This window comes from Neoarius graeffei, chromosome 14 (genome assembly GCF_027579695.1).
Source record: "Neoarius graeffei isolate fNeoGra1 chromosome 14, fNeoGra1.pri, whole genome shotgun sequence".
In the NCBI taxonomy this organism is placed as follows: Eukaryota; Metazoa; Chordata; class Actinopteri; order Siluriformes; family Ariidae; genus Neoarius; species Neoarius graeffei.
This window is the reverse complement of record NC_083582.1, coordinates 56983673-56998343: the sequence shown is the minus strand read 5'-3', so window position 1 is coordinate 56998343 and position 14671 is coordinate 56983673. Positions and strand designations below refer to the sequence as shown.

Genomic DNA, 14671 nt, shown 5'->3' with positions numbered 1-14671 from the left:
ATAATGTATAGCTTTGTATTGCCTTGCTTTTTTTTTTTAATTAAATGCCATTAATATAAATTAAGGGTGTAGTGGTTAGCGCTGTCGCCTCACAGCAAGAAGGTTCTGGGTTTGAACCCAGCGGCCGGCGAGGGCCTTTCTGTGTGGAGTTTGCATGTTCTCCCCGTGTCTGTATAGGTTTCCTCCGGGTGCTCCGGTTTCCCCCACAGTCCAAAGACATGCAGTTAGGTTAATATGGGACAGCCTTGGGCTGAGGTGCCCTTGAGCGAGGCACCGAACTCCCAACTGCTCCCCGGGTGCTGTTAGCATCGCTGCCCACTGCTCTGGGTATGTGTGCACGCGCATGTGTGTGTTTTCACTGCTTCAGATGGGTTAAATGCAGAGAGGAAATTTCACAAGTGTGTGATGAATAAAGCTGTGCTTGTGCTTTAATTAAATAGGTTTCACACATTTTATCAAATGTGCATATAATTGAAATAAGTGATTTAAACCTGATGTATTCCATATATAAAAGTGCAGTAACTCACTGTGATTCATGTCATTTTAATTATCAATCACAGTTTATTTTAGTCTTGCGTGTAAAATTTCCATACCCTCAGAAGCATGGGTACAATACAATCATTTTTCCAAACTTTTCATGAAGACCAAATTCATTGTGTAAATGTTCTGAAAAATGTTTTAAAAATATATATATCCATTTCATATCCAGCTTGATAAATATGGCTTATTGTTTTATCGGATTTCAAGAACAGGGACAAAAACTTACCCGTTAGTAATCTTATCACCTTTTTCTGATTCTGAAACCGTCGCTACTCTTTCCCTCCCTTGTTGTCCTCTTGTGCCTTCAATCTCCTCTTTCTTGCCTCGTCTTCTGTCACTGTCCTCTTCTTTTGGACCACCTGTAAAAAAAAATAAATAAAATAAATCAATCAATCATCGGATCCATTTCAAAATGGCCATCATCATTACTAGTGACAACCTCATCAATCTTCACAAGCAGCTCAGAAATCTGAGAGCGATCATCCTTTCTGCTGTTGTTGAAAACATGATACCTGTTGTTACATTTCTGGACTAGCCACTGGAGAACGTCCCCTTCACTCACAGTAAACCACTCAATTGTTTCTTCTAGAAAGAGTAAAACTGAATCAAAATAATTCCATCATTCTATATTAGAGATTTTTAAAATGTGAGATGTTCAGGCATCATATTGAAACAGTAGGTAAAGCTGCAGTGTGTAAGATTTTAGTTGAAAATTAAGTCGGGCAATAAAAACCCTCTCTAACCAACGTTCCTACTTTAAAATAAGTGAGTCCCATTTCCCAGTTTTTTGAGAACATGCCCTGATAACCAAGATTAGCCATCAGTCAGTCAATGGTCAAAATATCAATGGTCATTATAAATCATGATGTTCGACTTACCCATTTTTTAATCTCAGCATCTTTCTCCAATTCAGTCATCAGCATCCTTTGTTCTGTCCGTTTATCATCTTCCCTCCATTTCTGTACAAATTAGATTTTCCTATCTCTCTCTCACTCAGCATTTGCCATTGTTTTCTTGCAACGTCATCCATCTTCTTCAGTAATTGTGACCCGAATGCTGTCGCCACAGTTTCGGTTACTGAGAACATGACATCCATTTCCACATATGTGCAGTCTGATCAAAAGCCTCTCCTGCACTCTTAACACATTCTTCATAATGATTACCATAAAAGAGAATAGTAATATTGTACATGATCTCAAACTTCTCAGCCAAGGAGCTATTTGTTCCTCCACGGAGTGAGCCATTCCCTTTGTGATTTCCCTCGCCAGTGACTAGGACAGTGTGAGGTCCAGGATCTCACAAACCTCATGAGTTCTTGCTCATCATGCTCTGTTGCAGCAGTCAGTGGAAAGCTGGACCACTGATCAGGTGTGGCTACCACTGATTGGTCTACCAGCTCTCTCTCCGTCCCTCTTTATACACTTGCTACTTTGAGATGCAAACATCTCTCCCAAGGACGGAGTTTCCTGTTAAAGCTGTGCCAATATCACTGGGTCCGATTAGTATAATCCTCAGATCGGAAAGATGTGAAGTTCTTAAGGTCAGTTATATAATCATGTGCCAAACCAGTGCAACATTAAAAAATAAAAAATATATACCACACAAAACTCTCATGTCCACTTCATGACTTAACACAATAGACTTAAAAACATTCCTGTATTAGAGGGACAAGTACTGCACAGGTTAGTAATGTAAATATATAAGAATATACACCGATCAGCCATAAGATTAAAACTATTGACCGGCGGGGGTGTCGTGGCTCAGGTGGCTAAGGCGCCATACCATAAATCCGAGGACCCGGGTTCGATTCCGACCTGAGGTCATTTCCCGATCCCTCCCCGTCTCTCTCTCCCGCTCATTTCCTGTCCTGTCTCTACACTGTCCTATCCAATAAAGGTGAAAAAAAGCCCAAAAAAAATCTTAAACAAAAAAACTATTGACCAGTGAAGTGAGCAACACTGATCATCTCATTACAGTGGCACCTGTCAAGGGGTGGGATATATTAGGCAGCAAGAGAATAGTCAGTTCTCAAAGTTGATGTGTTGGAAGCAGGAAAAATGGCCAAGAGCAAGGATCCGAGTGACAATATTAGGTAGGTGGTTTTAATGTTCTGACTGACCAGTGTATAGGCAATATAAGAACATTAATTTCTGTTTTAGCCAGCATTAACTTTCAGCAGTTTGCGCTATAGTAGATCTTCTGTGGGATTGGACCATATGGGCTAGCCTTCATGCCCCATGCAATTCAATGAGCCTTCGATGCCCATGACCCTGTCACCGGATTACCAGTTGTCCTTCCTTGGAAGGCCCCACAAGGTGTGCCATTTTGGAGATGCTCAGACCCAGTCATCTAGCCTTCACAATTTGGCCCTTTGTTGAAGTCATTCAGATCCTTATGCTTGCCCATTTTTCCTGCTTCCAACACATCAACTTCAAGAACTGACTGTTCTCTTGCTGCCCAATATACCTCACCCCTTGACAGGTGCCATTGTACTGAAATAATCAAAATGTTATTCATATCACCAGTCAGTGGTTTTAATTTTATGACTGATCGGTGCATGTTCCCAAGCAGTATATAAAAGGGTACAAGTAAGTATCTCAGAGGGTACTGCCCCAGGGACAAGGATTTGTACCCCTAAAGGCACAATAATGCACATTCTTGTCCAAGTGTGCATTTATAAAAATGGCATTAACTTGGAGCTGACAGACTGAATTTGCTGATGCTTTAAAAAAAACAAAAAAAAAAAAAAAGCACACCACTGACTGCATCGTTTCATAATTTTATTTCTCTCCAATATTTATATAGTCACAAAAATATTAAAACTGAATACCATTATCTCTCATTATACAAACTGTACACGAAAGCAAAAGGCACTATACACTGTAGAATCTGAGCAAGGAGATTTAACCTTCAGTTCAACCATATTTAATTAAATTCATGTTAACACACTCACATTACTCAGTCACACCCACACCTTTCATCACCTGCATGATAACAGGGGAAATTGTGATGGCATGTCGATCAGGCTGAGAGTGACATTAGACAGGATCATTAGTACATTACAGAAACTCAATCTACTGTACATTTACTGCAACAAAATCCTTGTAAGTGTTTACACGAGTAAAATAATGGTGAGCACTTTAAAGCATAAAAACAGTCTGCTGGTGCGATGTGGCCACTATTAGATTTTAGTTTATAGGAAACTAATGGCAGCTTGACTTCTGCTACATGAACATGTAGTGGAATGAACAAACAAAGCTGATAAACAATCTCAAAAAAAAAAAAATCCCCACATTACAGTAATTTACAACTTTTTACAACTGAACAAACTGGAAAAAAAAGTGGGAATAGAAAGAGATGTGATCCAAGAGGCTGGTAAACCTCTGCTGATCTGTCCCTATTCGCCACTCCTTTCTTTTTCATTTCATATCCCTTTCCTGTTCACTCACACCAGCACATCCACATGTGTACATTTATAAAGTTCAGCTAAAAACGGAATGCACGTGGTGCATCGTTCATGTTCCATGTCTTTCAACAGCGATTATTGTCCCATGTGTACATCTTCATACTCCTAAACCGACTAGAACAATCCTTTGTCTTTCTTCAAATTCACCTGCTTCCACTCTGGCAAAGCTTCATACTCCATCCTAGTCATCTCCAGTGCTTTCTGTAAAAAAGTTAGACATAGAAAAACATAACCACGTGGTATTTGAGGAAACGTACTAAGCTGATTAGATACTGAAAAGGCCCGTGTAGGGGGGGGGGGGGGGGGGGGGGGGGGAGCAAAGAATCCAAAGTTCTGCCAAACACCTACACATGTTTAACATTGAAATACTCTGAAATGCCTAAAAATGGGGACATTTTCTTTTCCAGTTAGCATTATACACTATTTGTCCAGTTATTAGGGATGCCTTATAGCGACACTCACTGGCCCTTTAATCAGTGACAATTACTATACAAGTGTCTTGTTGGGTATAACAAGTCACAGCATTCATACTAGTGCTACACGTGTCAGTCTAGCAACAGGATACAGCTGGTAATTTTACCTACAAAGTGCCCTATATGGCAAGTGTAGCTAAGAAATGGGCCTATAAATATATCTACAAGGTATATCTAGCGTGTATGCAATCTACAATTGTGCAGTACTAGTGTTTCAAGATAAAAGAGCCTGAGATGCAGAACACACTGGTTTGGACTGTGCTCCAAGTACAATTGACCCAAAGTTGACTGTCCACATTGTTCATGTTTCACAACAACAAGAGTGCTCTGAGAGCACAATATCCCCCGCTGGCAACTATGCATTAACTCCGGTAAAATGCGACTGAATTGAACGAAACTGTAATATGCGCATTACCGACATACAACAAAGAATCCTACCAAGTTTTGTGAAATTCCTCCAAAAACTGTGAGAGGAGTTGATTTCAGAAGGAGAGTACCCTTCCCGGGACGGACGGACGGACATTGTCACGACATAATCCCCCTTCAGGCCTTTCAGCCACTGGGGGATAAAAACTTTTTGCCAAATTACATGAAATTCCTCCAAAAATTGTGACGGAAGTTGATTTCAGAAAGCAAGCACACCTTGATGAAACTGCCAAAGTACAAATTTGTTAATAATCAAGGGCATAACTGTGGGAAAAATTGCCCAAATGAAAAAAAGTTTTAATATGCGTATAACTGTCATATAACAAAGCCTTTTGCCAAGTTTGGTGAAATTCCTCCACAAATTGTGAGAGGAGTTGATTTCAGAAAGAAAACACTCATGAAGCTAGCAAATCATAATTGTTAAAATCAAGGGCTGTAACTCTGGTAAAATGTGACCGAATTTAATGAAATTACAATGTGTATTACTGATATAACAATGCCTCGTCAAGTTTCGTGAAATTCCTCCAAAAATTGGCGTTTATTTCAGAAGGCGAGTACGCTTTCCTGGGACAGACTGACATCACCACGACATAATCCCCCTTCGGGCCTTTCGGCCAGCGGGGGAATAATAAGGGCTGAACACGTGAAACATCAATTACTAACTGAAACGTTACACAGCTGTGTACTACAGGTCTAATTCAATGTTTCAGTATAATACCTGGGATAATAGCAAATATCCCCATTAGTTTGAGAGGATAAATATGCAACTGTGGTGTTATGAGTCATACTGTAGTCAGAGGTACATGCTAAATTATTTCAGCGCAGCTCCTGTGTTACATTTGTGTTCACTTTGTGCGATATCAGGCTGCAGGAGTAGTATTTAGCATTAATATTCATAGGTGGAGGTAATTTCTGCATCTGAAGTTATAGTGGTTAACAGCAGGGCTAGCACACGTACTGAATAAATGACATTACTGTACATACACCAGTAAACATGAGGGTAACACCAGGAAGTTTCTCTTGATTAATCATGTTTATCAATTAAATGTGAGAAACACATGCATTAAATTAAAAAAAAAAAAAAAAAGTGTGATTTTGTGTGGCAGGTCAAAAACCCACACCAAGGTTAGACAGAAGACACATTTTGGTGAGAGTTGTGAAACAAGCAAGTGAAATTCTGGCTGACCAATTCCAAATACAAGCATTGTGCGAATGTGGGGAACACCAGCAGTCTGTAAAAACTCACCTTCCCATAGGCCCCTACACCCTAAGGGTGAAAGGAAAACGTAACCATGGTCAGATATGAGACTAGGCCACCACAAGAGACAAATGGCAAAGAAAGAATAAGGCAGAAAGAAAAAAAAAAAAGACTTTGCACGAGAATGATGAAAGAAGGAGAGTAGATTATGAGAGGGACCATAATGAAACAAATAGCATCATAATGTAATATACATTTGGCAAGCTTTTACCTTCAGTGAAAATATTAGAAACTTAAACTTTCTGGCTACTATAACTTCTCATCAGAACGGCAGAAAGATGGACAATGATGCCCATTAGAGGCAAACCGGGACTGAAATTAGCAACGACAAACTTTTTTTTTTTAAGTAGTCGTCATAGTGTTGTGTAATGTACCAAGTTAAAGAGTGTGAATATCTGCATCAAAAACTTGTTTAAATTTTGTAAATGTCTTTTTTTTAAATAAATAAATACGAACATGTGAAAATCCAGTGTTTTATAAAATTCCCATTTCTGTCTGTTGCCCCGGTCACAAACCAGCAACCATTTTCCATTGGTTTAATTTTCCATTCATGAGAAAAAAACCTCAAATCAGAAATTAATAGACCAAAAAGCCAAAAATAGAGATTTAGAATTTTGCATCTCAGGATAAGAATTACAGATGAAGGCTGCTTCTTATAGATCATAATTCTGCACCTAGAAGGCTTAAAAGTAATACACCAATGAAACTGGTACATCCCTTGTGTTTAAGCATCAAAGCCAGAATTTAGCAGGCATGTTCACTTTAAACCGTGGACACTGAGCATGACTAATGACGGTGGTGCTTGAATACGCTGTGTACAAGAGGGTCAAACTTTTCTTTTCAAAACAGTATTACTGATATTTATACACCTCATTTTTTCTCCATGAAAAAAAAATTAGGAAAAATCATTGATTTTTAGGAAGGATGCAAAATCTCAGTGATCCGATCTTGTGCGGACGCTAGACAGCAAAGTGTTCAGCCGATTTTATTGGAAAAACAAGTCAACATGAGGGATTTGACCACTAGGTGGGAATCATGAGTTTCAAGCTGATTGAACCAACAGTGAGTGAGCTGGAAACAACAAAAAACACATTGACCGGTGACAAATATCACTAAAACCCCCAAGATGGCAGCACCTGTGAGTTTGATCTATTGCATTACACAACGTTAAAAACCTCTTAAAGTAAAAGCTCATCACAACGCCGCCAAAAATTAACAATACATTCTGTAAATATGTTGTTTAATCTTGAATCGACACTAGTTTTACGTAGATTAAACATTTTTAAATATGTCTTTAAAGGCCAAACAAAAACATGCTGTTCTCTCAGACAAACGTCTGGGAGGTTCATCAGCGCGCGGTCAAGTGTACTGAAGTGAGCAATCGTCCAATGCGAATGTACCCTTAATCAAAAGTGCTAAACCCTAGGGTGAAGTCAGCTTCAAAAACTAAAAAAAAAAAAAGTTTGGGCTCTCACCTCAAAGTCTTCGTCTGACAGGTAGAGCTCGAGGTGCAGAGGGTTGACCCCTTCTGGTAAAGGCCGTGCCATGAGATCAGCCAATGGATAGGTGGTCTTACAGAGTCTGGCCAACACGTCTTCCACTAGAATGATCTGATTACACACTTCTGCTTCCTATAACATGGAATAAGGCAAAGAGGGCAGTTAATGGTTTATCCATCCAGTCAGCCATCTTATCATTCTTACAAAATTACATTCTTTGTAAAATTAAAGGCATTTTAAGCTGCATGTCTTTTGTAAGTGCTCTTGAGACTGTGCACTGTGTGTATAAAGCGGAAAACCTTCTCCGTGATCTCCGCAATGTCCTCTCTGTGCTCCCAGCATGGGAACATGTTCGTGAATGTAAGCGGCTCCAGTCCTGCATGAATCAAGTAGGCTTTTGGAGGCTTCTTCTCATTCTTCTCTGCACAGACACAAAAATACAGAAAGAAGCGTGTGAAAAGGGCTCAGACGCGTCTTTTGAACACACCGTTTCTGCAGTGCATTTATACAGACAGTTATTCTTGTGATCTCACAGTTGATCTCTTAAGGAAAAGTGGTTTGGGTGCAATTTTCCTCTTCACATCGTTAAAATTAGAGCTGCTAAATACTCTACAGAACATACAACTTGGAGCCAGACCTCAAACAAAATGAACATAAAATGTAATGTCCTTTCACGTCTGTAAGTTGCTCTGGATAAGGGTGTCTGCCAAATGTAGATGAATATATGGGAAAAGGAGGAGGACTGAAGTCATTGTACTAATAATCAGCTGTTCATTTCCTATAGTCATCATAAAATTGCAGTCAACAGCCAACCTGAAGAACCTTGAACAAATCTGCCAGGAAGGGGTGAAAATCATTCCCAATCAGATGTAGAGCTGTCACAGGAGCAAAAGTTGGTTCTACCACGTACTAGACTGATCAGGGTGAATAATTATGCAAGCAGCACTTTTTAAAAGGGGCGGCACGGTGGTGTAGTGGTTAGCGCTGTCGCCTCACAGCAAGAAGGTCCGGGTTCGAGCCCCGGGGCCGGCGAGGGCCTTTATGTGCGGAGTTTGCATGTTCTCCCCGTGTCCGCATGGGTTTCCTCCGGGTGCTCCGGTTTCCCCCACAGTCCAAAGACATGCAGGTTAGGTTAACTGGTGACTCTAAATTGACCGTAGGTGTGAATGTGAATGGTTGTCTGTGTCTATGTGTCAGCCCTGTGATGACCTGGCGACTTGTCCAGGGTGTACCCCGCCTTTCGCCCGTAGTCAGCTGGGATAGGCTCCAGCTCGCCTGCGACCCTGTAGGACAGGATAAAGCGGCTAGAGATAATGAGATGAGACTTTTTAAAAGGTGCTGACTGCAAAATCATCTCAAATTATTTTTTACTGCGTATGGCATTTTCCTATGTCTCAGAAGAACAAGATCACGAGGACGAGATGATCATTTTGATACACCGAGGGTCACTTCTCTCCATTTTGGGACCGTTTTCCTACCTCTTGAGGTAAACACTATGGCCCTATGGAAACAGCCGAACACTGGGAGCTTTAACTAATTGGCATAACTATGGAACTGCGTCACACCAAGATAGTGATATGTAGAAAACGTCACGACTCTGCATCGACCTCGGAGAATTTTGAGTCACAGGTATGTAATTTGTGGTTTGCATTTGCAAATAGATCTATGAAAAAAAAAAAGACATACAGCTTTTCTCAGTTACTGCGTGTGTTACTGTTTGTTTCTCTGCAAGATGAAAACATTAGGTGTATAACTCCATAACTTCCAGGTCAGCAGTGAGCTTTGACCTTCTCAGATCCCTTATAAAGCGTGAGCTGTGTTTAACCAGGTGGTTTGATCCAGAAACAGTCCCAGGAGTAAATGTCCTCCTTTGAAAGTAAATATGAAAAGGAACAAGAGAAATGAAAATTTGTTTACAGCTTATTACTTATATGGGAATTGTGACTGTTGTGCAAACAATGCCATCATTTTCTCACAAAATGCATCATACTCAAATCCCACACACCCAACTTTTGCCCCTCGTACACAAGCCCACACCTGTTGCTCTAATTGACAGCAGAGTGTGTAATGCTACCCTTTCCATCTAGTAAGCATGGTCAATTATGCTCTGTTGTGCCCCGGTCATGGTACCGCGAGTTGGCCTAGTGGTTAGCATGTCTGCCTCTTGATTGGGAGATTGCGAGTTCTACTCACAGTTGGGTCATACCAAAGACCATCATAAAAATGGTACCTACTGCCATCTGGCAAGGCACGCTGCAATACAGGTGCAAGTGGGGAGTCAAACTCTCGTGGCTACCAGAGGACTAGCCCCCAACTGTAACCCCAAGCACGTGAGAGGAGAGAGGCCAAGGGCTACGGAAACTGAGATCGGTGCCGCCCTATGCGCCACATGGCGTGGGAAGGACTGACTTTGTATAACTCCATACTCACTACCGTGGAGTCAAGCACATGCATTCTAAGGCCAAGATAGCCAAGCGCTAGCTAGAATGATTATTACATTTTGCCCAGAAATTAACTTTGCAGTCAGCACCTTTAAACCCCCCCACCAAAATAATCAATCATCTACAGTCAGTATAAAACAGGTGAAAGGTATTATCCATTTCATTATATTGCATGGGAGTATATTCCACCCCCAAAATAAATCTCTCTGCTTTTTACCTCGACAGTACTGGAGCACAGTTTCCATGGCACATTTCCTGTCAAAGTCCCATCGAATGCGGGCGGAGCCCGTGTTCTCACTGTCCTGAGACCACCAGCCCTGCCACAGGTACACTTCATGATGATTATCTACCAAAAACAGAGCTGTAACAGAGAGGCAAAACAGAAATTATATCCCTGGACCAGTGCAGGTAATCATAGTTCCATGTTTATTCAGAGAAACAACAAATCAAAAAAGTTTGACAGTTTTAACAGCTCACTAGGTTGATTTTGCTACAACGCCAGCTTTCTTGATATGGCATAAACAAGACAGAAACCGAACAGAAAACCAGACTCGACAAGCTGTATTATAGTACAGCATAGATGGAACATTTGTAGCAAAACACTGGAACATCAGATGTTTAGTTTTATTAGTGAGCGTATTTTGCATCACAGTAACTGAAAACAGAGCACAAAGATGAAGCAGAGGTTACTGAGCCCTCGAGTGAAATTGACTAATTGTATACTGTGGTACATGTGCATGTTCCACTATGCAGAACAGGATTTAAAACACAATACATACTGGTGCAGTTTACAGTAATGCAAGCATGTCATTTTGAACACCCTGGACACACGGTGTACACCGCACCTGGCTGGGTGACATTATACAGATCTTCCTGGTGGAAAGGCATCGAGTTGACCAGGTTCGGCTCTCTGGATGGACAGATCAACTCCACAGCAACAAACTCCCCCGATGCACTGCTTAAGCGGTACAACCGTGGTGTAAAGTTAAACTTGCCCAAATCTGAAACACAAATGACCATACATGTTAATGAGTTCGGGGGAAAACAAGGCAAATCAGAGATAGCAGACCTCGCTCCTGCAACATAACAAGGATTTCCTCTTGGCTAGAAGGTCATCATTCAGATTATATTCATGCACTATCTTCTATTTGTTCTCTTCTTTTTTTCTTTGCACCACAACATTATTAATTACGATACGATAATACTTTGTCAGTTTACACTGAAATTTGGTTTGCATTCCTGAACAAGACTCGCTTGAGGACAACACACACATATAACATCACAGTAACAGTACAATAACCCACCACCATAGTCAGGGGTAAAGGCAAGACGGAGGACACATACCTTCATACAGACATACATAAAAACAGCCATACATAACATGAGGGAAATTTTCACCATGTGTAATACATTGGATTAAACGCTTGCTGGTGCATGCTGCAGATTCAGTAAAAGAATTGATTGGTGTATAAAAGAATGTTTAAGTCTATTGCGGTTGAAGAAGGGAACTCTGAAGCGCCTATTTGAAGGTAATAATTGATATTCTTGGTGTAAGATGTGCGTAGCATCAGTGGAGATGCATGTGGCCAGTCTGAGCATACTCGTATTGTGAGCTTCCTGAAATAGGTGTGCTATGGGCTGCCCAATGATCATGATACATCAGCCCAACAAATTTCATGTCGTCAATCCGTCCAGTTGTTTCCGAGTTATGAGCGAAAACCTGGGATGGGATGGACAGACACAGACAGACATTGTCCCACTAGGTGGGGGCGAGGTAACTAGCCTTTTGGCCAATTCTGGTAGCCTGGCAAGCCAGACTAAATGTGAATATTTAGTCTGGCCTCGATCCGTAGACATTTCTGAAGGGTGTAGGAGGAACAACCCGCTGTCTTTCAAACGGTCTCTGTGCGTATAGGCCAACGCTCTGACCAATCAGCGCAACAGTGACTGTGACGTAGTCAGAGCGACAGAAAGCAGTGGGGGAGGCCTTGAAATAAATAATTTTTCAAAATGCGTATTAATTAATAAACAGGTTCTAGATATTAAGAAGTTTGGAGATAATGACCACAAGTTTGGAGTCTGTACCACATACTTAACATACACTTATTTTTTTCAAGTGTTTTTCAAGGGTTTGCTTAAACTGTTTTTGAGAGTTTTTATTTAGTGGTGTTTGGTGAAATAATTTCCCTTAAATTTAAAATAATGGGAAAATAAGAAACAAATCAATAAGTAATGTTTCAAAGCTGTTTATTAATTATTCGTACTGCACAAACTAGCCCCATCCTTTTGGCTACGAGCGGAGCCAGCTGGTAGATCAGACTTTTGCCATAGCCGGTCGGCAAAACAGCGAAAACGTCCTTCTTGAAAAGGAATGAGCGGAGAGCCTCTTCCTGCTCATGTTTCAACGAAAACTCCAAGTCTAATTCTTCTAAAACTGATTCCAAAGCGGAGTCAAACGCGCGCTGTTCACTAGCCCGAAGTCATCTTTCCTGCTGTGCTTTCTCCAGCGTCGCGCAGCTTTGTCGTCACTCCTGCAAAAGCCCGCCCAAAGAATCCAAACAAAAACCTTGCGTTGTGATTGGCGGACACGATTTGATGCCCGGGGTGTTTATGTTTATATGGTGCGAGGCTAGACCCACTCGCTAGGCAAAAATATTTTTGGCCGCTAGGCGGGTGGGTCGAGTTTACTAGGCTACAATTCTGGTATATTTACAGTAATGTTTATTAAATGTGCACCATCCCCAAGAAATAAAACAAAAACACACATGCATGGCTCTAAAACCTGACTCACCATGAATCATACAGTCATATGCCTTACGATCACGTCGCCCAAGAGCTTCCCAGAAAGCTGCTGGTTCAGTGCCTTCCTCACACTCGTGGATGGTCACTTTGCTACTGCTGTGAAGGCCAGCCTCTAGAGGACACCTGAAAATAATGCACCAACATGACCAACAGTGTCCATGCTTAAAGTGATCACTTTATGGAGAGAGTTAGCACCCACAATCAAAGAAATATATGACAACTTTGATAAGGTGTGTATGGGTGTGTTTTTTTTTTTGGGGGGGGGGGGGGGGGGGGGGGGGGGAATAAAAATGCATCTTCTAGCCCCACGATGACCTGGCGACTTGTCCAGGGTGTACCCCGCCTCTCGCCCATAGTCAGCTGGGATGGGCTCCAGCTTGCCTGCGACCTTGTACGAGATAAGCGGCTACAGATAATGGATGGATTGATGGAAATGCATCTTTGAAAAGTTGCAAAGGAGAATTACTTGTATTAAAATACATAAAAATATGTATTTAAAATCTTTAAGTACCCCAAGATTTTAAATACATATTTTTTCCACTCACAGCCAAACAATTCTCCAATGGGCCAGACTGAAATCTGATAGTAATCTGTAAATCAGCTCCGTACCATCAAACACCACCTTGTGTTTCTTTTTTTAATATATGAGTGATTCCACGCTTATGGGTACTGAAATGGGGACATGAACTTATTCACCTAAAACCATTTCTTTTTTTACCATCAGGTCACAAAACATGTAATCTTTAATGAATGATATGTTAAAAGATAACTTTAATTTTCTGAGATGTAATAAAAACATTTATATGCCAAAGTCAAGCCTATGAGTTCCAAAATGATGTCTGTTACATTACTTCTGTTACGATTGTCCATCTCGCGTCTGTTACAAATTAATTACAATCTAGCTATATACCATGTTAATCTTATTGAAAGAATGTGTATGTTTATTCTACTACACATGCTTATTAATTATATTTGCTAAAACATCACCTTCCTATGTTTCAAAAAGTAATTCTACATTGTTAAAATTGAGAATATACATGTCCACAACACTTCTGTTACGTTCTGACTTTGGCATATAAATATGTTTTTATTACATCTCAGAAAATTAAAGTTATCTTTTAACATATCATTCATTAAAGATTACATGTTTTGTGACCTGATGGTAAAAAAAAGAAATGGTTTTAGGTGAATTTTTAAAAATAAGTTTATGTCCCCATTTCAGTACCCATAAGCGTGGAATCACTCAAATATATGTATGCCCTTATTAATCTTGCCTTTTTTAAAACAGCACAAACATGGAGATACGGGTTACCTATTGGGAAGGGTTTTGGTTGTGAGACATAATTAAAGTTGGATGTGTTTCAGCTACTTGTACGAGATCACCTGCTGGAGCAGTGTGAGGGATCAGATGTAAACCTGTTGCAAAAATGTCTCGGTGCATTCACATATACATTCATCTCTATCCAGATATATCCTGATACTCAATATTCATGAAACAACTGTTCAATGCATTTACATTTTAGTTAACAGTGTGGGAGTTTTATTCACTCACTGCTCTTTAATCTTGTTCGCAGCAGTGCAGCCCACGTCCTGCGTGTGCGCTTGGGCTTTGCAGCCATGCCACAGATATATGCTGGCTTTGGGGATGTTCAGCAAAATCATGGAGGTGCGAGAGCGCAGGCTGCTGCAGTGACACACCACCTCCAGCAGGTGGCCCTCTACTGGCTTCTCGCCCCTCACGCAATACAACCTCCAGTCACCTGCAC

At 40.8% G+C, this 14671-nt stretch overlaps 1 protein-coding gene across 12 annotated transcripts in view; it reads right to left on the bottom strand.

Annotated features, from left to right (window-relative positions):
- Nucleotides 1–3307: 3307 nt before the first annotated feature.
- Nucleotides 3308–14671, bottom strand: part of svila (supervillin a) — a 94227-nt gene continuing 82863 nt past the window's right edge. For 11 of the 12 annotated variants that reach the window (XM_060940107.1, XM_060940109.1, XM_060940098.1 and 8 more), the window contains 8 exons: nucleotides 14458–14665; nucleotides 12895–13028; nucleotides 10949–11104; nucleotides 10321–10464; nucleotides 7962–8083; nucleotides 7639–7794; nucleotides 6152–6172; nucleotides 3308–4207 (listed from right to left, as the gene is read on the bottom strand). In XM_060940107.1, coding sequence (XP_060796090.1) covers nucleotides 4121–4207; nucleotides 6152–6172; nucleotides 7639–7794; nucleotides 7962–8083; nucleotides 10321–10464; nucleotides 10949–11104; nucleotides 12895–13028; nucleotides 14458–14665 — 1028 coding nt within the window. In that variant the 3' untranslated portion in view covers nucleotides 3308–4120. The remainder of the gene's footprint in view (nucleotides 4208–6151; nucleotides 6173–7638; nucleotides 7795–7961; nucleotides 8084–10320; nucleotides 10465–10948; nucleotides 11105–12894; nucleotides 13029–14457; nucleotides 14666–14671) is intronic. The other variant, XM_060940099.1, reaches the window with a different exon arrangement.